This window comes from Gymnodraco acuticeps, unplaced genomic scaffold, assembly GCF_902827175.1.
Source record: "Gymnodraco acuticeps unplaced genomic scaffold, fGymAcu1.1, whole genome shotgun sequence".
NCBI classification, from domain to species: Eukaryota; Metazoa; Chordata; class Actinopteri; order Perciformes; family Bathydraconidae; genus Gymnodraco; species Gymnodraco acuticeps.
In genome coordinates this window covers 5,705,093-5,730,861 of record NW_022992351.1, presented here as the reverse complement: position 1 = coordinate 5,730,861, position 25,769 = coordinate 5,705,093, and the positions used below count along the sequence as shown (strand labels likewise).

The 25,769-nt window shown below is 40.6% G+C and overlaps 1 protein-coding gene across 1 annotated transcript in view; it reads right to left on the bottom strand.

Annotated features, from left to right (window-relative positions):
* The window catches only part of LOC117541978 (TOX high mobility group box family member 2-like), a 72,825-nt gene that overhangs the window by 26,057 nt on the left and 20,999 nt on the right, over positions 1-25,769 (bottom strand). The window contains 2 exon segments of the mRNA XM_034209373.1: positions 8,917-8,976; positions 17,395-17,484. Coding sequence (XP_034065264.1) covers positions 8,917-8,976; positions 17,395-17,484 — 150 coding nt within the window.

Sequence of the window (25,769 nt, the reverse complement as noted above, 5' to 3'; positions counted from 1 at the left end):
AGATGGATAGATGGATAATTGAATTGTGATTACAATATCTTAATCACTGATTTCTTCACAATATTATAACATTGAAAGATGTTAAATTATTGTGTTATGTTAGATTCACAAATATTGTGGTACATGCTGCAGTAGTCTTTAGCAAGGCAACGCTAAGCAACTTGGGATTTCACCTTGACATGTACGCTTGTAGGATGAAAATTCTGGGAGCAAAAAGCTCCACCTTGTTGAGTTATCTTAAGTAATTAAGTTATCTTAAGTGGAAACAAATGAATTTGCTCAGTTTTCTAGACACATGTGGAGGATGATATGCAGTCATTAGCTCGGTGATGGAGTCATCTGTGGCCTATGAGGTGTTTAGAGGAAGACATCTCACCTGGGAACTATGATGTGTTCGTCAACGGGAGCAGAATGAAAATGTTGCACACTACACCGGAGAGCCTGTCATGGCTGATAGGGGGGGGGGGGAATTGTCCAAAGACAAGAGCTACCTGTCTTTGATGGACTTAGTTATTACAGCTTCAGTGACACTCAAAGCGTGAATTGAAACACTGATATGGTTTGGAAAATAACTAGAATCAGGAAACTCTTTTTGCGTCATAAACCTAAGAACTTTGAAAGAGTAGACAGTGTCCTATAGAAAGTCATCCAGCCATATGCTACTTTGTGCACAAAAATGACAGAGCAGCATGATTTTGGCGACAAACAACAGCTGGCCATGCATACATAAAGGTATTCACGTCCACACGGTGTATTGCAGATAGACGGATGGCCACAGTAAATCTTTTAAACATCCTACAGGATTTCAAAATTCACCTTCAAAGATCAACCTTGCAAAGCCTAGAAAAGGGCAGATATCAAACTCATCATCGGCGCGTGTTGAACATTGCTGCAGAAGTGACCATTACAGCGACGGACTGCAGGGTCCACAAAAGGCTATCTGACCTGACTTTGAAACGACAAGAAACCCCATTTGGGTGATGTATCAGGGGAAGCAGACAGAATGGTACAATAGGAGGAGAATGGGAAAGCAGACCCACCTGACTGACTGACAGCAAGACAGAACTGGGATAAGTGAAGTGTGTAAGGCAGGCGGGGGGGGAGGGTTTAACCACGATAGTAGCTCAGGGTCATTTGCAGCGTCTGTTACTAAAGGTAGGCTGTGGTTGTGCTCGGACCAATGGCAAAGCAGTGAGCTAACCTCTTCTATGCCCCCCTGTGCACTTGTAATTCTCTCAAATGTCACATCAAAATGGATCTCATTTAGGTGGGTAAAAAAGACCTGACTCTCCATTGCAGATGTGGGTGGACCTGTGCTGGTTTTTCACCTGAACTCTAAAAACACTGCTGCAAAGGAAATATTTCTAAAAGGTGTGAAAAGGGTCAGATGCTGCACATTTATGTCGATTTAATATATTTTTTAAAAACCACACAGTTAACAGATCAGAGACGAAGGGTTCAAGAATATTTCTGATCTTTTTTTTACCGGAACAGAGAGAAACTGAAATCTTTAATGTTTGGACCAAAGGCTATGTTTTCTTTTTTTAGGGGGCAATACTATATTCTGAGACACATTTCATATTCTTATTCATTAAAGAGAATTATATAAATAAATAAAATATGTTGTCTCGTAGTCACTCATCCCCCCCCCCCCCCAGGGAACATGGAAGCCCCAGTAATCACATATGGCACAATAGCTCGCCTATAATCCCCTTTATTTTTATTTTCATGATGTCACTCTCTTTAAGCCTCTTGCTTTATGAGTCGCAAACGGAGTGGAGAGGGGAGGAAAGGAGGAGCGGAGAGGAGAGGAAAAAGCAAGGGAGGGGTGAAAACAAATGATGTGGATCCCTCATTGTTCTTTCTCTATGCCCTCATTCCAGTCAGGGTAATAAGAGAACATTGTGATTTACTGTCAGTGAAGCGCAAGAGTGCATCAGAGAGAATCCACTGCGGCAGGGGCCATTAAAATAGATTTAACTTCCCACAGTATTAGGCCAGATGTCTACACTTCTATTATATTTCAATCAGCCATGACCTTGGTCTCCATATGATGAGAAAGATCACTGGGAGAGAGGGAAAGAGGGAGTGAAAATACATGCAGAAAACCAATAGAAATATCAAACTACTTAGTCCCACTAAATCCATCTGCTCCGCTGTGCAGCAAATACAGAGAGGCTGGGACAGAAATAGAGGTTTCAAGTTCTCCTAAAAGAGTGTATGAATCATTGAGTGCACTCTCGCTGCTGATAAGTTGCTGCTTTTTTGGGGGGAGAGCTGCTTTTTTGCGAGGTTTGATATGAGTAGGAAATACCACAAAAGAGTGGGACAGAGGCTCTTTTTGATGTTCATTAAAACCTCAGCCATCAACAGATAGGGAACATGAGTCTGTTCATATTCTAGAAACACGGGAATATTTCACAAAACATTGAATGCCTCACATTGCTGTTTTCTCACATATATCTCTTGATTCTCAATAAATCCTTTTTTTCCCCTTAACATCCTTACTCTGATTTCCATCCATTCAGCTCCATGAAAGCAGAGCAGAGGTCATTGCATGGTCAATTTCAGAGTGTGATGGTAATTGGACTTATTGGCTGACATGGACTGACCTACATAAAGAACCGATCCTTGCACACAACTGTAACTTAGCATCCCTCCTAGCATGGGCGTGTATGTTGTGGCGATGTTCCTCTGATGTCCCTCCAGCATTGTTTTCAGATATTTGTGCCCACAGTGCTGGTTTAGAGCAGGAAAGAGTTTTCAGCCTGAGTCCATGCTGCTGAAATCGTACGCTCTCTTGAAATTTAAATACACACCGTACAATATGTATCTCTACTTCATTCTCGCGACCTTGCCAGCGGCTACGTACGGCCTCAAAGAGGAGTGAGATGTGTGTTGGCGTTTTCAGACCCTCAATTTTCATTTTTCAGCCTTTGTCTTAAAATGTCCCCCAAACTTCTCTTGCAGGGATGCAACGGATAGGGAATGGAAAGAGAAACACATTCACTAAAGTATAGAGGGGGGGGGGGTGTTGGGAAGTGAGGAGAGTGTTGCCGTTGTGATGGTGGGGGTATAATGGTGCACTGTGAGTCACTGTTAAGTAACGGTGCCTTTTCACATCAGCATCGCCCACATTGGGTGTGCGGTGCCAGGGTGTACTATGGTGTCTCTGCCTCAGAGAGCGAGGGAGACGGGGGAGAGAGGGGGCGATGTGTAGGGGACATACATTTGTCCTATAGGTCAAATAACATATGGATTAATATGAATGGCTCTATGACAAAACATAATCATTTATTTTTATTTTTATTATTTAGAATAGCTGAACACTCATAGCAATTTGTCGGTATGCTAAATATTAAGCCACAGCTAGCAGCTGTTAGCAATTATTACTATCCATTTAAGGAATAATTCTTTTTTATAAATGTGGTTTCAAGCAGTACAGCAGAATTGCAATGAAATAAAAAATTAAGAATGATTGAATACATTCAAAATACGTTAACTCAGAATTAACAAAGCCAATTCACTTATATTCTCATAAAGAAAATTGTCTTTTTTACATTGTAGTTATTCAAGTTGATTAGCTGTGTATTATGTTTTGTACATGTATGCTTTAGAAGCTTTTTTGATCAAAACATAATGCCAACAAAGATGCATTCAACTTAGTTGAAGTGAATTAAACTTAACAAATGATGTAAGAATTATATATATAAAGTTATGTAGATAGAGAGAGCTGAAAAGAGTTGGGTGGATGAACGTTGGTGAAAAACCAAAGAAGGGAGTTAAACAAAAGTAAACACGACAGGAAAAGAAACACAAGGAGAGCGCCTTTATCCAATCGGTGAGGTTTCTATTCTAATCTCGATCATCAGCCACTGTTCTCTTGCAGCCGGTCAAATCGATAGAGACTCACGGCTCAGCACGACCCCTGGAAACAGAAAAAACAGACGCACAAACAGGCGGAAACCTGCTGCATCTCCAGACCAGAGGCCCCTGAGCTTTCTCTCGGTGCAAAATGCAACAAGTAGAACATAAGAGAGGAAGAAGGAGAGTAATTTTGGGTGTCTTGTTTTTTCTTTCCTAACCAGCTATTTCTTTGAATCAACCCTTTCCTGTCTCTAATTTTCACTAATGTATCATATGCACACATATACACATGGACATGCTTCCACAGACTGATTATAGGGTGAAGATAAGCCAGCCAAAACACAGAAATATACACGGAGGAACAAGTCTGTACAATCGCTCAAACAGGTCAGGCCTGATATGAATCTAAATGGGGGGAATGGTAATTGTCCTTAGAATATGTGTGGGCGTGGTTAAAGGCAGCCATTTTGGTTAGTCTGTGATTATTCTCATGCAGCTAGTAGGCCTACTGCAAAAATATACACTGCAGTCAGCATTATCTGGATGCATGTGTTTGATAGCCTCATGAGACTGAATTGTCCTCTCAACTTTTTATTCAGCCTGATATCCTTTTGAAGTAGGGCGTTTGGGAGGAAGGGTTTATTTTGCAATAACTATTTATGGTGCATTGTGTTTATGTAGGGAAAGATTTAGGCTGACGAGTTATCATTTCTGTATGTGTAATTACAACAACACAAAAAAGCCGTCCCCTTTCTCAAAAGAAAGCTCTGATTGGCTTAGTTGTTTTAATAACCAACTCAGTAGTCAACAAGCAACTAGAAACCAGCCTAAGTGAGTGATTTAAACTCTGTATGGGTTACAAGAAGATCCTCAGTCAATTTCTATATATATATATATCTATATATATATAAAGATATATGTTTAACAACCTTTAATTCAATAAACTATCCCTTTGTAGCCTTATGTGTGGGCAGTAATAAACGACACCTGCTGATCAACAAAATAACTCCCACACTTTTGCATATAGGCTAAAACCTCAACAGATGACCCAAATGGTAAACATCAATATCATCAAAACGTCTGGGAACTGCATATGTGAAGCTCATACGCATATCTTGACCAGAAAGTATTTAAAGCCTTGAAAACATCTTGTTCGAATGGACAGATTGTGTCCAAGCATACACTAAACGGCCCCTTTAAAGCTGTTTCTGATTAGCGGTTTTCTCTTTTTAAAAGCCCAGAGATGTTATGTGTAATGCAATCTCCTGGCTGTGTCAAACTGCTACCTCAGTGCGCACGCTGTGGAAGACCCCAGACATGAAAACAAAGGAGCTCTGTCTGGCTACATGCACCTTTTCACAGACACACATCATGTAAAGGCTACGGTGGGCATCTCAACAAAGTGTTAAGGACTACAGGCTACTTCTTTTACAACATGTTTGATCGTTGTGTGCTGTATCTCCTTCACATTTTCTTCAGAACCGTTCAAATAAGTCTGACTGCAGAGATGTTTGCAGAATAAACTAAGGAGAAATAGTGGTAATGACATTGCTTGTTTTTATTTTTACAAATGCAGCTAATGTAAATAAACGGTGGAATGTTTTTAGCATAATTATCAGACAGTAATCACCATTTCAAATAGATGCAGAAAATGATTCCATATTTGAATATCTCATTTGTCTGATTTAACTTCAAAAGCAAAACTGTATGTGACAAACCAGTGCACAGCTAATGCATACAATTAGGCATCAATTAAGACATACATTGACTCACATGCCACGCAAGCAGTCAGATTGATTAATTTTGGATGACTCATAAAGAAAATGCAAAGATTCCTCAGATATGGATATTTCTGGAGATATTGAAATGTTAACCACTTCAGGCACAAATACATGGCTTTACCCAAGTGAAGTTTAAATCCAAAGAAATGATTAATTCTGGTCAAAATCACAACACCAGAGGAAAATACATGTGCATAAACCTTTGCAAAATACAACTAGAATTTAGCGAGTTGGCAATCTCTGAAAATGTGGGTCAAGGGTGTTTTTTTTGTTATGAAAAGGTTTTGTCTAGATATTTGAGATCAGTGCTAACCAATCAGTTATTTGTTTTTAGGGGCAGCAGATATTTAACCTTTTATTTAAGCTTTAGTGCCCATCCTACCGCTTCTGAATTCCAAATGAAATCCTCTCTATGTGAACTGTGTCTTTGAAAGGGCTATTCAGAACTGGTGAGTAAGCTTCTATTTGACGGTGCTGACAGAGCCTCAACTGCAACTGGCATGTTTTGAAAAGCACAAATTGCCTTATCCTCTAAGAAGGTATTTGTTGACACACAAACCTGGAGAAGGTGTCGATGATTGACACATGACCGCTGCAGCAGAGAAACTACAGAGCTGGACATTTATCCCAATTAGCTCACACCCATGTACGCACGCAAAGTGACATAATTAGGGCAGACAAGGAAACGTGGCTAACAACGACGGACCTCATAGTCTGTGATGTGTGCTATAAGTAGACAATAAGCTGCTAAAGCTCCCACTCGACCCCTCATTATAGTCACTCAATCCCAACATCAAAGGAGAGACAACCTTATAGCTATAGGATAACGGTGTGTGTATGAGTGTGGGTGTGTGAGGGTTTATGAGAGTGAGTGTGTGAGGGTTTATGAGGATATATGTGTGTGTGTGTGTTAATGTGCACATACATTATGTTCCTGTTCGTTAATCTTTGCATGGACCAATTTAACTTTTACACCCTGGGAGTAAGCACATTTTTGGGGCGTGAGGACATTTTGGCTGGGCGTGACATCTTCAAAGGGCTGTTTGAGGGTTTACAGATGGTGTTAGGGTAAATGTTATAATTAGATTATTTTAAGGGTCAGTTCCTACAAATGAAAAAATATATAGCCACTTTTTAAGAAGGTAGCTCCAGTTAATATAGTTTAGAGCAAGGATGGTTTGCTGTTTCAGAGTAACCATAACAAATATTCTGGAAATGAAAGTGGTGGTAATTGTTCATGCATATTGGACCACATATTACATCTAATTGCTCTCAATTGTATTTCGATGGTAGCAGAAAATTCAGAAGCAGCAATCTCAATGTTCCTCAGGCATGAAACATGTATTTTTCTGTAAATTAGTCCTTTAATGTTAGAATTGGGGGTATGTAGAGGTGATTGTTACTTTTAGGGGTTATAGGTAAGGGAAATAATTACGGAAAGAAGAGGAATAGAAGTATGAACATACAGTGTGTGTATAGTTTGCACCTTGAGTGAAAAAAAACTGGAATGAATGAACGTCCTTTTAACTAGTTATGAATAACTTTGTGTCAGAGAAACTGTCACCTATTATAGTATGACTATGTGTGTTTTGTGTGTGTGTGTGTGTGTGTGTGTGTGTGTGTGTGTGTGTGTGTGTGTGTGTGTGTGTGTGTGTGTGTGTGTGTGTGTGTGTGTGTGTGTGTGTGTGTGTGTGTGTGCCCATGCGTACTCGGCCTGTTGGCCTTGTCCCATAACTCTCTGACAGTATTTGGCGAGGCGCTAATCGACGAGGAGCATCCACCTCGTCGTGTTTTGTCAGAACATGAAGGCATCGCTGCCGGATCAACACATCTTGGAGCTCCACATTCTGCCATATGTCTGGCCATGTGTTCCCGTCTACCAGCTGGGAGCACTCAGTGCCGCGGCGCCTGTCTAACTCACTGACTGTGCCGCTCCAGAATAGGACAAGCACTCCAACGAGCCGGGGCCGGTGACATCATGTTAGTGCCGGGTTATCTGTGAGTGTTAGTGACATTGCACTAACACCGTCAGCGTTGATGGTTTAATCCCTCTGATGTAAAAGATATATGTAATGTTAATGTGCTTTGGATAAAATCGTCTATCAAACATCACATGTTTTGTGAGGTTTAAGTGATACTTTAGCTTACCGGGAATTACGTGTTTTTTCCAACTTAGCAAGAGGAGGTCAAAGTAATGGACGCCTCTTTAAGAGTAATGCTCCAATTTCAGGGCTTAATATTGCCTAACATAGCTTGAGAGATCAAATGATCCGACAAACTGAACATTTTAATATCCATTACGGACAATTTCCATCCAAGACAACAAATAAATGTTGATGTTGTCAAAGAGCCATCAAACAATAATGCAGCTGCGATCCATCTTGTTTGCAAAACAGGATTAGATGCTGGACGACAATGAAAGCAACCATTAAAAATGTATTCGAACATACTGACTTAATCTTGGGATTTGTGAAGCGATACTCTAGACCTACTGCTCATTAAAAAAAGGGAATACAAACACATAATATTTACCACGTTCATCATCTAAGTTTAGTTTGTTAGCATGATAACATATGCTGATAAGCACAACAAAGAAAATACAGATGAGGTTGCTAACAAAATTATTTGACAACATTTGTTTGTCCTGATGGTGGCACTAAAGTACAAAAATGTAAACCTGCTGGTTATGCAACAGAAATATGTATGGCACCTAAGTAAGTATGCTTCATTTTCTGGTTGTCCATCGAATAGTTTCTGAGAAATGTCAAAGTTCTGGTGGTAATAGATTTATTTTGTATGTAGCTCCTCACAGATTGTAAGTGAGAATTTTAGCACGTTTTAATCATCCGTTAGGAAACTTACCAATTGGTGTAGGAGGACTTTTAAGAAACTTCTTCAACTCAGTTTATCACAAAGTCAATATTAAGATGTCATTTAACATGGAAACCATCAGCAGTTAATCATGACAGGCTGATCACAAACTACTGCTACAAATGTTTTCCACTAACATTAAGCTGTAAAATGTAGCTATTTTCCAGTTTTACCACTGACTCAATTTACAACCAACTTCGTTTGGTTAATGAGCTCGTTTATTGGAGCTTGATATTCATTTATTATGTTCCGACTCCTAACAAAACATATAATTCTATAAACAGTTCTTGTTAAATGGCAACAGCTGCAAAACTGTAGCTAATAACACGACAGCTTCTGCACATGTTTATTTATACAAGTCTGAGGGGTTCATAGGAAAATACGTGGGCGGTCTTACCTGGTTTGGCGACCGAAACTCTTGGTTATTGTCATTCATGTACATGTTGTCACCATCAAACTGTGGACAGAAACAGAAAGAAGAAATAAACATGGTTAGCAAGAAGGGTTTTGTAACATTTGGGGGCCGCAGAGGAGGTGCAAAGGAGAAAAGCTCTTTACGGGTGGCCTGAAGTGTGAGACTAATGACTTTGTCACTTTGGTTAAACCTCGTGGTGGCATGGCAGCGTGGGTAATTACTGCTCGTCAGCGGCCTGGTAATTAGGCTACATGAGCACAGTGACGGGAGATGGGCTTTTCCCTGTGGGCACCGCTGTGTGTCTGAGAGAGCATGAGTGTGAATGAAACTGTGAGTGCATACAGTATAAGGGTGTGTGTGTGCCTGTCTGTTTGGACCCTGTGTGTGTGTGTGTGTGTGTGTGTGTGTGTGTGTGTGTGTGTGTGTGTGTGTGTGTGTGTGTGTGTGTGTGTGTGTGTGTGTGTGTGTGTGTGTGTGTGTGTGTGTGTGTGTGTGTGTGTGTGAGAAGGGCGCACAGCGGAGCATGCTGTGTCTTCAGGACGGAGCTAATAGGGCGTTGAAAGATCACTTGCTGCAGGTGGCACAACACTGTTTGACACTACAAATGGCCCTTGACCCCCGAGGGTACTGTAAAACAACACCAGGTCACAGTTGGAGCTCTACATGCAACATGCTAGCTCTGTTGTATAGTGTGTCTGTAGGCTAAAGACCTGACAATTCCCTACTGATATCAGCGTTGAGCGTGATATAAATAAAGGACACAAATTCTGTTTTTAGCTACAGCCAAAATGAGATTCTGCCACACAAAAGGCTCTGCAGCTGAACCTGTGCAGTGTCAAGGTGACTGAGAAACTGCTACCATGTTAAGATGAGCTGCATTGTAAAATGCCCTTGGCTTTCAAAGACATCAAGCTTTGTCATACCACGCTTGCAGCAAATGGAACGAACCTTGACTGGACTGGATAATAACGTAACATGAACACAAACACAAACAGAAACCTGATGTGTGAAATAGAGCCCCCTTTTTGTTTGACTGAGGTCATTCTATGAGATATCAATGCACAAAGACAGCAGAGACAACATGATCAAACTAGACAGCATTCCACGTCAAATTCTTCAGATGTGAAGATACAGGGGGCCCTTTTTCATTTGGGGTGGTCCGCTTTGTGCCTATAGAGAAAGCGAGCAAAGGCTTGAAAGATAAACACACCCTAGATATGAGCGAACACAAATGGATCATAAGATATACCTGCTAAAAACAATAACTAGGTAGACTAATGGACGGAAATGGGCAGAATTCCTCAGGGGGAAATCTAATATCTACACTGGAAGACAGGGAAAAAGTCCAAGTGGCTAAATGAGCATGAGAGTGGTGAGAAAGAGAAATTACTGTACATTATTGCAGGAGAACAGCCGAGGGAATGAGTGCCAGCCTCAGGGCAATGGTTGGTTAACGATGCATATCATGGAAACCCTTTTGAGGATTCACTTGGTTATTCTAATGATTACATTTACATTCAACCACGTACGCAAACAAGAAAGTGAGACAAGCGCTGCATGTGAACCACATTCACACCTCACGTGATTAATCCACAAGCCCTACACCAGCAGGTAAAACGACACGTTTATTTCAAGTGAATGCTGGCTAATTGTTCAGAGCTACAGATGCTAATTTCCTTAATAAAGCAGTGAAAAGTGACAGTTTCTCACTGAAAGGGCCAAAATGATGTTGACCTTGGTGACACATCTGCAATAAACTCTTCTCTCCTCACATGAAAGCCAATTGTCCTCGCCTAACTGAGCAATTTCACTCCATTGAAATCCATTTTGATATCACTGGTGACGTGAAGCCATTTTAAAAACATCTTTAGGATAAGATTCTCTCGTGTGAGAAGAGAGCACAGTCACTGAGTATCGTCATTTTCAAATACAGAACGCTGCCTGATCTTGTGTAGGCTATTAGCTTATTTGGCCAACTGCATTTTTTTAATGCAAAGCCTTTCAGCAGTTTATTTCATCTCTAAAGGGAAGCAATGAAATTAGACAATGCTCATTTGCGGCAATTACATCTGCAGTATAATACTCCCCTAAAAGGCCAAAGACAGCCTGGAAAGGTCAGCCATTTTGTGCTTCAACATGGCTGCCCATATATTGCAATGTAAAGCTGTTTCCCCCTGCTCTTCTCTCGATAGCTCTCCTTTGCCTCGCTCTCCCACTTAAAATGCCAATTTATCCTCGGCTCAATGCTATCAGCTCTGCCATTACTCCACATTTACTGCAGAAATCATCTTCTCTTTCTCTGTTGTTCCCTTTCTCTCTCTTACTCTTTTCTCTCACTCTCTCCATCTTTCTTTTTCCACTCCCCTCTCTCCTCGTTACACCCTCCCTCTACTTCTCCATATATCCCTCTCTGCCCCTCTTTCTTTCCCTTCTTCTCTTTCTTCAGTAGGCCTTGGCTTGGCTTTCTCATCGGCAGTCTAATTGGGCATTCTGCATGAGACAAGGGCCTCATTAAGCAGTAATTACACACATGTTGTTTTCGGCAAACATCTCTATTTGGATTGCTTTGCATGATAATTGTTCAGCGGGGACTACTGCTCGCGATGTTTCCCTCTGTGACACACGTGGTGCTGGGAGAGAGGAATAAAAACATAGAGAAGAAGAATAGAGAGGAAGGAGGGGTAAAAAAAAAGAGAGGGGGGATGTGAGAATACAGAAAAATAATAATAGGTTGTGGAAGGGAGACAAATTGAGAAATAAAGAATGCATGCATGAGAGAGAAGAAGGTGAGTCACAGAGAGGCAGAAAAGAGACAGACTAAAAGGATGAAGGTGATGCTGAGGCAGTAAATGGAGAAAGACAATGAATAAATGACAAAGAAAGAGGTAGACAGGTTCAGTGTGAGGAGAAAATGAGGTGTAGTGGAGAGAGAATGAAAAGGAAGTACAGAACGAGTAAATGAGGAAGAAAAGTGAGGAATAAAGACAGTGAGAGATAGAGACAGAGACCGAGCGTCCCAGAAGTAGGTCATGCCTTGCAATCATCGACAAAGCTGAGCGTTTCAAAAATAATGAAGCCACAAGGTGGAAGTAATGCTAACTAGCCAGGGAAAACATGTAATATTTACACAGGGCTAATGGTGTGATACAATGCTGGGATCTTTTCATCTTGGAGTGCACCGGTGAGACAGTTGATAACAGGATTGGAGGAAAAATTACAGACTCCACCGAAGATTGTTGTTGATTGATGGACTATTCAAATAAGCTCCTCATAAAGCCTTCTAGGCAACATCTGTTTGTGAAGGGGGATGGGGCGTAGATAAAGGGCTTGTGCGTCTGTGTAATGCCACAACTGTCCAGTCATAAGAGACAAAATTACCTTCCGATGATGAGAAAAAAATTACATTGCAATGATGAGGACAACATTCATTTTGATAGACAGGAAACAAATTATCTAGTAGGCAAAATATAAATTATATTTGCCGCAACTTTCAAACTAAAGGATTGAAATATACAAAAAACGAAGTAATCTGTGTTCATGTATCTGATTATATCCAAAAACGACACTACAATTCAGGTTTATTTATCACAGACTTGTCAGTGGTGGAAGTATATAGAGGAATATTTGGTCAAGTACTGTGAGTAAAAGTTTGAGGCATCTTTACTATTTCGATTTTACGCAACTTTGTTCTTCTTTTCCACTATAGTGTTGAGCAGCAGCTATTCAAATATTAAGCAGAAAACCCATCAACTTGGGTCAGCTGGAAGATTAAAATGGGTCCAACGATACAAATAAATATTTAAAGTATATTACATTGTTACCTAGTACTATGTCACTTAAGAAAATGATCTTATCCACCACTGGGCTTTTTAACCATATCATATACCATATTATATATCTACAGTTCGTGGAGATCAGCTACAGGATTCAGGATTTGACGGTAAAAAAAATCAGGATTTAAACCTTTACTCAATCACCATTGCAACATCTGTAAAATTGTACATACCGTCTCACACTAAAGAACAACCACAACAAACTTTAAGAACTTCCCGATGTATAAAGGGGAATCTATAAGCAGAGTGTGTAATACTTGTGACTTTAAAAGCCTTTACCAGTTCACCAAGTCTCTAAAAATAATCCTCTCACCGAGCGGAATTAATAAGCCCAGAACAGTACACAGCGATTCTGTGAAGAAAGGGTGTGGTGGTGGTAGTGTTGGGGGGGGGGGGGGGGCGCTCATGCAATATGTATGCCTGTTTGAGCACCCTTCTTCATCATCTTCCCCCTCTTCTCTATACTTCTCTTTTTACATCTCTGCCTCTCTCTCTCCCTCATCCTGTGTTCAATTAAGCAGTAGGAGAGACCTAGCAAACTTCAACCTGAGACAATGTGCCACTGAATTTTGATGTTGCCCAACTTGTCACTGCTGCTTCAAAGACAGATGAGCAAGAGAGAGAGAGAGAGAGAGAGAGAGAGAGAGAGAGAGAGAGAGAGAGAGAGAGAGAGAGAGAGAGAGAGAGAGAGAGACACATGTGTGCACACAAACACATGCGCACACAAACACGTGCGCACACACACGCCTAAAAACACAGGTGGAGTGAAAAGAGACAAAGAGGTTGAGAGGCAGAAAGAGGAAGAATATAAAGTTAGAAAGAAAGACAGACAGACAGAAAGAAAGAAAGAAAGAAGGACAGACAGACAGAAGATTACTATATTAGATATGGTAGCTTTATTTTAGAGTTGCATGGCAGGAGGAGTGAGAAAGAGGGAGTGAGGAGAGACTATAGTAACAATTCTGGTGTTGCACCACGCCCCAAGCAAACAATGAACATGGGCAAACAATGAACATGGCACAAACACACACTTGCACACACACACACACACACACACACACACACACACACACACACACACACACACAGTCACACACACAGTCACACACACAGTCACACACACAGTCACACATACACAAAGCCCATAAAAAGCGCAGCCTGTGGCCATGGCGACACATGCTCTGTTGTCGTTAGATAAGGGAAACAGGGCCTCTTCCTGGGTGTGAGAGTTTGATCCGGCACACACACCACACACCACACACACACTCACTACATGTGCACACTCTGCAGCAGCCATGGGGTCACATGCACTAACGTCCAGCATCTGATGTACCTTCACCTTTTATCTTCGGCAGGGTTCATTTTCATATGCAAAACCCGGGCTATGTTTAACACTGTGCTCCGGTCAGCAACAGGATCAGATATCGACGAGATACACAGAGCAGCTCCTCCTATCACTCAGAGGGATTTAGGTGGAATTCTGTTTGGAATTTCCTGGCACTGTGCCACCCAAGAAAGTGTTGTTAGAGGAATTGGAAACGTGAATGGTGTAGCGTTGCTCTTCCTCAAAGGACTGTTTCAAAAGTGTTAAAAGACTATCTATCTGCATTACCTCTCCAGCTGATTCGGTTAAAGAAATATTTAGTTTTATTGTCAGTGATGGTGCGATCCGTCAGCTCACATTTAATGAGCATCAGTTCTGTTTTTTTTTTATAAGGTCTAAAGTATTCCACAGTAAAACAATACAGACACACTCACACAGCGCAAGAAACGGCTTCAAAATATATTTTTTTCACAAAACACATAACACAGGTTCCAACCGCTTCCGGCTTCACCTATACCTTGTGAAGTGTAAAAATAAAAAGGCAGGCTGAAGCTCTCATTCAACCACTTTCTGTTGCACTGGAGCAACCACAAAAGAGAAGTAACAGTCAACAGCAGAGATGGGAGGAGAGATTGAGGAGAAAGGCTGAGGGTGTGTGTGTGTGTGTGTGTGTGTGTGTGTGTGTGTGTGTGTGTGTGTGTGTGTGTGTGTGTGTGTGTGTGTGTGTGTGTGTGTGTGTGTGTGTGTGTGTGTGTGTGAGGCCAGGTGGGGTGTAGCTAAATAAGGTTGTGTTTCCACTATGAACTTGGGTTCACTGTGAGTTAGTGTGTTCACAAAGAGATAGAAATCTAAACGGTGATGGTGACGCAAGATAACTCACAAAGATTTAAGAGCAGTCACGTGTCAATGGCTTTAAGGATGTTACATTTGTTTTTCTTATAACCCTATCTATCATTAACAACACTGTAATCAAGCACTTTTTCATATATAACCATATCATATTGTGATAAACAAATCTGAAATAATAATACAGTTGTCATCTTGGGATGTTGTGTAAAATAGAAGCGACCAGTCAATCACATCATGATACAATGCTTATTCTGGTCTTTATCTTCTGTATTTGTTAATATGAAAATGTTCACTCAATGATCTTAAAAGGTTGTTTGGTCAGTGTCATAACAGTCAAATGTATTTTTGTTTCAGCTGAAGATTAAGGTCAAAGCTTCTCCGCCTATGGGTGTCGTTTGATAAATCCCTCATGTGTTATTTACTGTCTATCAAAAATGTCCAGGCATGTCAACGTATATCTTGATTGTGTATTATCAGTTCAATCAGATGTATGTGCAGTAATTAGAGCAGAGCACTAAAGAGGTCATATCCTTAAAAACGGACATTTGTTTCCTCAGAATGAAACTGAACAATCTGGTACCACTAAATGTTTTTAAAACTCGGTTGGATGCTTGTCAATCAGAAGCTATTGGTACCTGTTTATGTGGATAATTATGTAAATGATGCTGTATGATGTCCTTTTGTTGTTCTATTTATGTTTTTATGTTTCATGTGGAACTACTTGAGCAGGTCTCCCTTGAAAAAGAGATCAATGATCTCAATGGGATTTATCTGTATAAATAAAGGTTTGAAATGAAATGAAATGAAAGAATGTGCATTAAAACGGTAAGTCTAAATACATTTGTACAAAATACATAGTGTTTTTTTGATCAGGGAGGTATGGCATTAAGTACCACTATGGCACACCACTTTTAGAAATAAGCCTTTTTTTCATCTGAGGTGTCCTGTATCTGCAACCAGATGGAAGTAGAGTAAAAAGTGTGCCACAGGCTTGTGCATGTGCAAAGGTGTAACGAGAAAAATATGTCAGACCAAAGTGCCACCCACACGGTCTCCCTCTCCCCGCCGTGGTGGCTTTCAACAGCCTGTCTGCTCACCAGAGCTGGGAAACACATTCTTAGCATCACGTACAATAGCATCACATTGAATTAGCAGCTAGCCCTAGCAGGTGCTATTCTCAACTTGGGTGCTAGGAGAAAAGTGGTTCTCCCACCAGTCTACCTGACACTCATGGTCTGAGGTGAGAACGTGCGAGTGTGTCTGTGTGTATAATATGTGTGTCTGTACAGTAGGTGGATGTCTCTACGTGAGCCTATGGCGGTGAGGTTTCTCTGGCAGCAGGAGAGGATGAGAGCGCAAGCCACTTTTAACTGACTGAGGTAAACAGCGATGAGAAAAGATAAAGGGCACAGTAAATGTCACATTACCCCAGCCTTTGCCTCTGCTCACCGCAGCATCAGATAACTGCAGCAGGAAAAAAAAGTCTTGTTTCCTCTAGCATATAATTGGTTATCTTATTTAAATCTACTGCTCTCTTGCTTTTGCACAGAATAAAATATGAAAGAGCAAAGGGAAGATGGAGAAGAAGAAAATGTTCACTGTCCTGGCAGAGACTAAAATAAATCATTATGAGAATCTATTTCTACAGGTGTGTTCTTCTCTTACAATCAGCACAGTTATAGAAGGTGGTAAGTGTTATTGTTGAACTAGTGATGATCAGGTTGCTGTGTGTTCACTTTCAAACGTTAAATAATTATATAAAACAAAACACGCAATCATTTGAAATGAAAAACACTTTACAGTTAACTAAACAGGGAAGTGTGCCAAATTATGACCTATCAGTGTTTTAACAAGGATATGAGATTCACAGGAAGGGACATTGCAACATTTACTCTGATAGCAGGCTTTCTGAAGAAAGATCTATGTGTTATTTTTTGGGCACTATTTGCTTGTTTTTCTATTTGCTTCTATTCCCTGTAAATGAAATCTGTACACAATTCAAGTACTAATCATTTGAAGAAGCAGTTATAGATTAACTCTAAAGAGTTCAATGATGCTTCTAGTTTCATAATTGCTTTGTGTGGATGCACACACATTGTGACCCAACTAACGGTACAGGGGCGTATTTTGCACCTTTGCATGTTTTCACACATACGTTGCTGCAATCAAGAATCATAACTCCTGATATCATCTGTATAATATTCCCGTAAGTGTGCCTGTTTTGAATGCAAATATATGCAATGTTTTAAACCATGTGTGTTAAAAACATGGACAGTGTTTATGTGTTCTTGTAGTTTTCCTTTTCTTCAATAAGTTTAAGTAGATATGTCTCTCCAAGGGACATTTCATCACAACTTTTAACCTTTTAGCCTCCAAAACACCACAGGGCCCAAATCAATTGGCAGACAAACATAATAGGTTTCAGGAATTGGGGGCTTGGCTACTGTTTCTCACCACAGTGGGCAGTCTTTTCCTAGCTGGATTGATGCCTGGAGGGAGGGCAGTGTGGAGCCTAACCCCTCGTTCACCCACACTGTACCGGGCCTGTGGTTAGAGAGAGACAGCAAGGAGGGAAAGAGAAGAGACAGAGAAGACAAAAGTGGGGAAGGAAACGAGATGGCGGGGCTTTAGTTTGCGAGATACAAGCAGGGCATTTGTAAAGGAACATGTCAAGGGCCCCCCCGCCCCCTCCCTCCTGAACCTTTCCCTCCCTCTCCCTTTCACCGGTCGCTCTGCTCTTCCCCTCATGCCCAGCGTACGCGTGCAGGGGGAGGAGTAATGACATGAGACTTAAACAGTGACTGCCACGCAGCGCCACGCTAGGGGAAGAATGGAGGTTAATGAACTGACATCCCCTCCACCCCGAACACGCCTCCACCCCATGCCCACCTCCCTATCTCTTGCACACACTGACAAGCCCCCTACAAAACAGTGGGGCTGAACGCTGGCACTGAGCCAAGGGTCTGGAGATTTAAGGAGTATCATGGAACAACAAGTGGATTTACACTGCGAGTACATACACAATTAGTAATCTGATATAACTTACATTGTAAATGACCTGTAAACATATAGGCTCACATAACTAAAATCACTTCTAATGTACACTTGTGGCCCAATGAGACTACAATTCAAATTTCAAGTCAGAAAACGAAATATTTGAATGGTTTAAAAATGTGTGGGGTAAAACTTTGATCTAAATCAAAAACATGTATTCTGTGCCTAAAATGCCCTCATTAGGTTTAATTGAAGTTGAAATGTTGACCTGCTGGTGTTACCCATGATAAGGAAACAAATAACTAGTCATAAGGGATTAATTCTCTGGGTACAACAAATGTTTGTACTAAATCTTCTTTTGGTCTATACAAATTAATTGTTTTGAAAGACAGTTTAGTCAGTCAGATGTAGGTTTCTTACATTGTCACTCAAGAGTCTGGCTGCTAAGATGGTTACAAATAACATTCAAAGCGCAGTTGTCAGCATCTTACCAAACAGCACATGACTACACACAACTGTTCACCTAAGGACAGTTAAGGACAAACAGCTCTTGCGCACCAGACCATATATAATACACATTGTGCTATTACAGTGCATACAGGGCCGTGAATAACCGATCAGACCATCAACAAGACGCTCAACTATTTATTGGTTGTCACATGGTGGAGTGCGGGTGTGTATGATGTTATATAAAACCTCAGTGGCCTTTAAGTTGCATCACAGGAAAACCAAGTAAAGGTGACAATTATCAACAGCTAAGAGTTGATCTGAGACAAAGCATGCACAGCAATACATCAAAGAGAGAAGAACAGTGAGGTCCAAAGGAAAGCTTCAGAAATGCAACTTTAAAGTTGTTCTACAAAAAATGACATTTGCATGACTATGTCTGAGGTTAAATAAACAGATGCAAGTGCACTCAACACGAGTTTGCCAATAAGATATCCTAACACTGCTGGTATTAATCTATTTTTTAATATAAGCCAGTGCTTTTCATTAAGCTCCACACTGGCCCGCTGCATGTCTGATTGACAGCTCCATCACAATCCTCCACACCACATTTTCAGAGACCCTTAATCTAAAAGCTTCTAAGTAAAAGACCAATGGAAGGTATCATGCCGAAATAGCTAAAGTGCCTTAATGACCTAAAATAAAAAGATAACAAATTGAGGAAAAGGGTAAAATAAAATGTTTCAAACATAAATGATGGCACCAAATGCAGAAATAGAATTGATAATGGGGAAGCAAAACACTTTTACAGAGCTTGAAAACAATGGAAGATGGATGATTGGTCATTAGCGCCCATTGTGAATTTTTCCAGCGAGTAATTTGTGGGAAGGCTTGTGCATTTTTTATATTCTTAAACTGAAGAGCCCTCAGAACACAAACTCCATAAAATAATAACAGGCATTTCACCTTAGCACTATCCGAACCTCTCAATTATTTACCACTAATGAATTGCCTTGGGCAATATTCTTCCTAAGTACAATATCAACCATCCCAGAGAGGCTGAATCAGCTCGCTCAAATACTTAAACACATTTACTCAATTATGCTCACAGTCTCTAATATGAAAGAGACAGGATGAACGAGCTTTTGTCTCCAGTTTTTTTCTACGCTCTGTTTTAGTCTTGATATTTCAAGAAAATCCTCACATGCACAGCTCTTATAATGATTAATTGAAGAAAGGTTTTTATAGAAAAAAGCGATAACAAGGTTCTTGAATTGTCTTCTGTTTTTGCATCTGTGGTGTGGGAGGATACAATGAAAGGATCTCTGCTATTGTTGTTGTTGTGTCTAGCCTCAGAACCATAACAGTACTGCAGGCCAGGTGCCAGGCTCTGCCCTTTGCAGCCGAACGTGCCACCTTCAATATCTTGTTGCAACATCGCAGATGAGCCTGCAAGAACCTGAGAAAAACTGAGAGCTCCCAACACAGGTAACCAACAGGTAGGAAAGGATGGACATAAACACCATAGGAGTATGTAATGGAATCAGTTTGGAATAACTGTGCGAGTAATGATGCCATCAAACACGAACAGTGTGAGTGCAACCAGGCAGTCACCTATATACTTTCAGATAAAGTCTCTGCTAAGTGCAGGAAGAGGAAGAATAACCTTCAGTATTTAAAACCATCACCTAAGTGAATGTAAATAGATTCAACCATCTGTTAGCTTCCTCTATAGGGGACTTCTTCACACTGGGGAAAAGTGTGTGTGTCTATGTGCTTTAGGCACAGTTTATTATGCACTTCAATTCCTTCTAAAAGCAAAAAACACATACTCTGGGTTCTCTGCGCTTTATTTCCTTAATCCACAAAAAAACCTAAACATTACATGTGAAAAACTGACATATTGTGTTGTTCATATATTTCACATTAGAACTATAGAAAATCACAAATGACAATTATTTCACTCTGTACAATAATGTTGGTTTTTATACACTTTCTGGTTGGATAGATGTTGAGTCCATGTTATTGTTTGGACATATTGAACTATGGATAAGCTATGAATAAGTGTTGACACAAAGCTTAAATGTAGTCCTGCCATTCTGTGTCTCTTGTTTTTGTTTTTGTTACATCCAGCAGGATTGCGCATGTGCAAGTGTTTATAAATGCCCATATTTAACATCTGCAGTCCACTCAAAGTAACAAACTGAGCATTTGGTTCCATTTTCACGATCGGCATTGTTATCACCATTAAATCAGAAGACATTCACAACCATCCTCCTTCCCCCGAGTAACACAGCAGTGACTAGCTTTAGTCAGTTTCATGCCATCCCGCTGTAATCATCAGTCCTTGGCTGTAACTACACTGGAGAGAAATGTAAGTGCAAAGGATCCCGTTCCTAGTGGTTGTAAATTCCTATCAGGGAATACAAAATCAGGGAGGGAGGTAGAGAGTTTGAAAGAAAACATATACTATTTTCATTTCAACTGCTTTAGGGATTAAAGCTCAGGGCTCTAGAAAAAAAACTGCATTAAAATAATCCACCATTTGCATGTTTTATCTCACAAAGGAGGCTCACATAGACACACCAACCCCCACTCTCCTCCCTCCCTTCTTCTCCTCCATCCCCTCCCCCATTCTGGGTAAGCACACACACACACGCTCATACGCACATCACACATATACACACTGTCATCATTAAACACACTCACACATACACCAACACACACACGCACACACACACACACACACACACACACACACACACACACACACTGAGATCAACCTGCTGCCATCTGCTCTACGCGCTCTGTACAATCCTCGCAGAATACATTATTCACTACAATACATCACATCACATTCCCTCAATGTCACAGCCTTGTGCTGGAGAAGAGTGAGAGAGATAGAAAATGGGGGAGAGAGGAGAGCAAAAAGGCTATAGTACTATGAAGAGAGAGAAAATAGAGAGAGAAAGGAGGGGGGGAGTTGTTAGCCTGTTACATGGAGTAGCATAGAGACAATTAAAGAGAGTTTGATTTGGCTTTAGCAAAACTTGTTTCAGTTACAGCTTTAAAACTCAAGACAAGCCGGTTAGTGTATAAAGTTAAGGCTAAGAGAGAAACTTCTCGGCAGACAGCAAGGCAAACATTTTACTTGTATCTTCCTTATGTCAGTGTTTTCAGTTTTTTTTATTTTTAGGCTGCAGTTCTTTCATATTTTACAATGAAGGACCAAAAGAAACAATGTGTAAGTTAATGTATCTATCGCTACCCTCTATTTGGCATTCCGCTGCTCCACTTGTTCCCACAAAAAAACATAAACCTTTAAATGGGTCACAAATAGACGGTATACTTTTATTTTTCAAAAAGGTGCTCCAATCAATAATTTAGGGACAATGGATTAAAATACTTTGAAAGGGGGTTGCTCATAAAAACAAACTAACAGAGAATTATCTCTGGATCATTTGAGTATCTTTCAGCTTATTGTTTTGGTCTTACAGCCTCTTCACTCTTACTGCTCTCATATACATCATTTTCAGTCACAGCAGGCGGCGTCTTTGTGCTACCCGCCCTGGAGCAACAGTAGGGAGGTCATTTTTGTGACTTGGGTACATAGTGTGGAGCATTTATTAGCTAAACAATTTCCCTGAGGAGTTGGTGGAGAGCAAAACAAGAGCTAAAAGGAGAGTGATATTGGATTTATATTTGCCATGTGAACAGAATCGCAATGTAAATAATGTACATTTTGCTCCTTCTCTGCATGATGTGTGAATAGGCAACTGTTTACTAGAAAGTGGTCTGAAAATCCATATTTTCCAGTTCCAGAAACACAGGTAAAGGGCATATATGGGGGCTATTTTCAGCTAGGGATTAATACACATTTGGTGCATCGGCGAGTAATTACAGCACCCAGACGGTGTGGCTTATTTATGTGTTTTTATTCAGTTTGAAACATCAATGGAGGCCTGTGGGATAAAGGAGTGAGCTCTATAAGGCTTAGGGTATAGACAATAATTGTTAGTAAGATAAATAAATTGTATTTTTGGTCTTTTGATGGGATTTGTTTGAAGTAGGAAAATATAAAAACAGCTTTAGCCTTATCCTTCAAGTGTTATCAGTTATAAATGTGCTTTAAATAACATATTTTTAAATACATCATTATGAATAATTTACTTTACTCTGATGTATGTATATGCTCCACTGATTTTAATTTAGACGAGATAAATCACTTTTTTTTTTTTTAAATGAAAGGATTTCTGATTGCTTTGTTTACATGTTTAACTATGTCCCTGTTTTTGCGTGTGTGTGTGTGCAAAGCATGAACATGGTGTGTGTGTGTGTGTGTGTGTGTGTGTGTGTGTGTGTGTGTGTGTGTGTGTGTGTGTGTGTGTGTCACCATTGTGCGGTGGCAGAGCGGAGGGAGTGAACAGCTGGCAGACCCACACTTGACTACGTATTGACCTGCTTTGCATTCACCTGTTATTCAGCCGAACCTAATGTTTCCACTTGGCTCTGCTGCAGCTGAGCAGCAATTAACCTCGCTGTGAGAGCAATGCAGACAGGACTTAACTAATTTGTCAAAGTAGATTGTAGAACTTCGCTAAATATAATTCAAAGAAATCCAACTGAAGACTTTTAACTTACACTTTTAATGTGAGAAGGGTTAAAAAATACGTACCTGTAAATGAGTTCAATACAATGCTAATATATGTTTTACTCTCTTAAGGTTTTCGACTCAGTTCAGGTGTTCTCCTGAATGTGACATTTAGCTTTTGAAAATGAAATGTTCCTGTCTGACACAGCATTTGAATGGCAGAACGCATTGCTGTGTCAGACCCTTTCCTTTTTTTCTACTTCTCTCCTCATCTTTGCCTCCTCTTGTTTTTTTTTCCCACCCTCCCGCCTCTTTTTCCCAGATGCTCTCTCGGCTCTTGTCTGTGTTTGGGCTGCAACTGCGAGGGGTCACCGCCTGCCTTGTTCTCACACGTGGAGCACGGAGCGTGTGTGTTTGTAAGAGTGCGGGAAATAGAGAGAGAAACAGCACACACTCATCTATGAATAATATGAATGAGTGTGTGTGTGTGCAAGAACGTCCAAAAGTGTGTGTGAGTGTGTAAATGTATCCCAATGTCTGTACAGTTGAGCCTGAGTGCCTTTCCCACTGTGTGTGTTTCAAAGTGTTTGAGTGTGTTTCTGTCTGTGTGTGTGTGCCTTGCACGCTCAGTGCCAGGTCTCTCTAATGAGTCTGTCAGGCGCTGTTAGCGACGGCGTGCTCCCCTGGCTCAGCGCACTCCTACAGACACACTGTGATTAGCCGGGCCAACGGCACGCCACCGGGCCAGATTAAACACTCACCACGCCGCCAGAGAACACACACACACACACACACACACACACACACACACACACACACACACACACACACACACACACACACACTAGAGCAAGCTTTACACTCACCCGCAAAAGCCACACACACACAGACATACTTAGACACCAACAGCTTCATCATCATCATGCCCATTAGCCTGATCTGATACAGTAACACGTACTTGCCCTCCAGAGCCAGGTGTTGATGCCAATAGAATTGAAAATAAATGTGGAGTATAAACATAATACGAGGCACCTATGGCACTGGTAAAATGCTAATGTTTCATTAATATGTCCGTCTTTATTGAATTCCTGTCTGAGGCTAATCTTGAACATCACTCAGAATTAGGGCCAGCCCTTCTGGCTTCAACAGCTTTCAACATCTTCATTAAAGCGACATGATTCACTAATTACAGGTAATTACCCTTTAATGAGCGGGCCAGATGAATGAGCAGATATGCAGAGGAGGGGCAGGCATTTAGGCATTAGGCCGCGTCATTTTTCCTTCCTTAAGGGCCAAGAGCGGACTCTGACTGAGTGTTACAGCTTGACCGTTAGTCGGGACATGGTGCTGGGGTTAGAGAAGGCAGCTGGACCGCAGCTCACACATCCATCAGACTGTAACACAGGATGCTTAATTTGATTTACTTTACCTTTTGAACCAGACAGTCACACACTGGGTTGTCTCTGTTCACACTTGACTAGTGCTATATATACATTACATATTACACATTTTTGGTTTATTACCCCTAGATGAATTCCACAAAATGACCAGCTGTATACCACTTACTCTCTATTAAACACTTTGGATATACAGGGACGAGAAGCTTGTATTATGCATAATTGTTTTAAATAGTAAGGTTTTAGCAATATGCATGCGTTTGGTATATATAGGGCATACATACTGGATAAATTAGACTTGGATTATACTTCATGAGTTGTGTGAACATTTGTGAATAGATGTTTTGATAAAGTGTTGCTGTTGTTAAACGGGCCCCTTTCAGGTTTTTTAAAAGGTTCAATGTAGTTCAAGATGAGAACAGGAATTAGTTTTTTTACTAAAACATTTGACTCTTTCCTCAATCAATTAAATTATAATCACTTTAGAAATGCATGTCTTAATGATATTGCCAGTATGTTAATAAGGAATCATTTTAGCAAAGAAAACAGTCTTGAAAAACGGACTCTATCCTTTCATTCAAGAAAGAAAATCCAAACCTTTGAGTCAGAAGTCAGATGTTGTATTGTATCTCTTGATGGAATGATGCTATTTTTTTCTGTCCTATAGCATTTATAACCTTTTGACCCATTAAATATATCTGAAGACCAACTGGCCTCAACCCCCAGCCCAGGAGTGAGTGCTGGAACTAACAGAGTTGTTGTGTTGCCATGTCCTTAATGGTGGTCATGTAAAGTTATTTTTAGACTTTATTTAACCTGAAGCTGCATAGGTTGGTGACCTTAGGAGAATTCCATGTAACACCTTTCACTTAACAGTCAAGGTAAAGCATCTTTTGGTTCAGAAAGTCACGTCCACTACCCACTCCTTTAGCGGACTGCTATACAAAGTGTAAAGTGTTTAACACAAGAAGCAACCTCAACCTGCATGGAGTGACTGGTTGAGACAAGCTTTGATCACCCTTGACTTCAACAATGAATGAGGGTTAAGAATATGTGTTTTTCCTGGGTTAACGTTGAGAGGTAATATTACCGGCACTGTTAAGAAGTGAGATTTGTAACACATTTCAGATGGTAATGGGTTAAAGTGCGAAGCTTTTGTAACTGTGAAGGTGTAGGAGGTGCAGACTGTAAACTCTCAAAAGAGAGGGGTGTTTATCGTTCCTTTGTTGTTTAACAAGGGGAACAAATACCAATTTTTTCCTTCTTCCTGTGACTCTCTCTCCCTCTGAGAAAGCCAGCAAGCAAAAATTAGATTGATCTGACAATTTACCAACATTAAAGAGTGAAGTTTCTTATCTCGCGCCTGCAGAAAAAAGTCCCTACAAGAAGACACTGTTCAA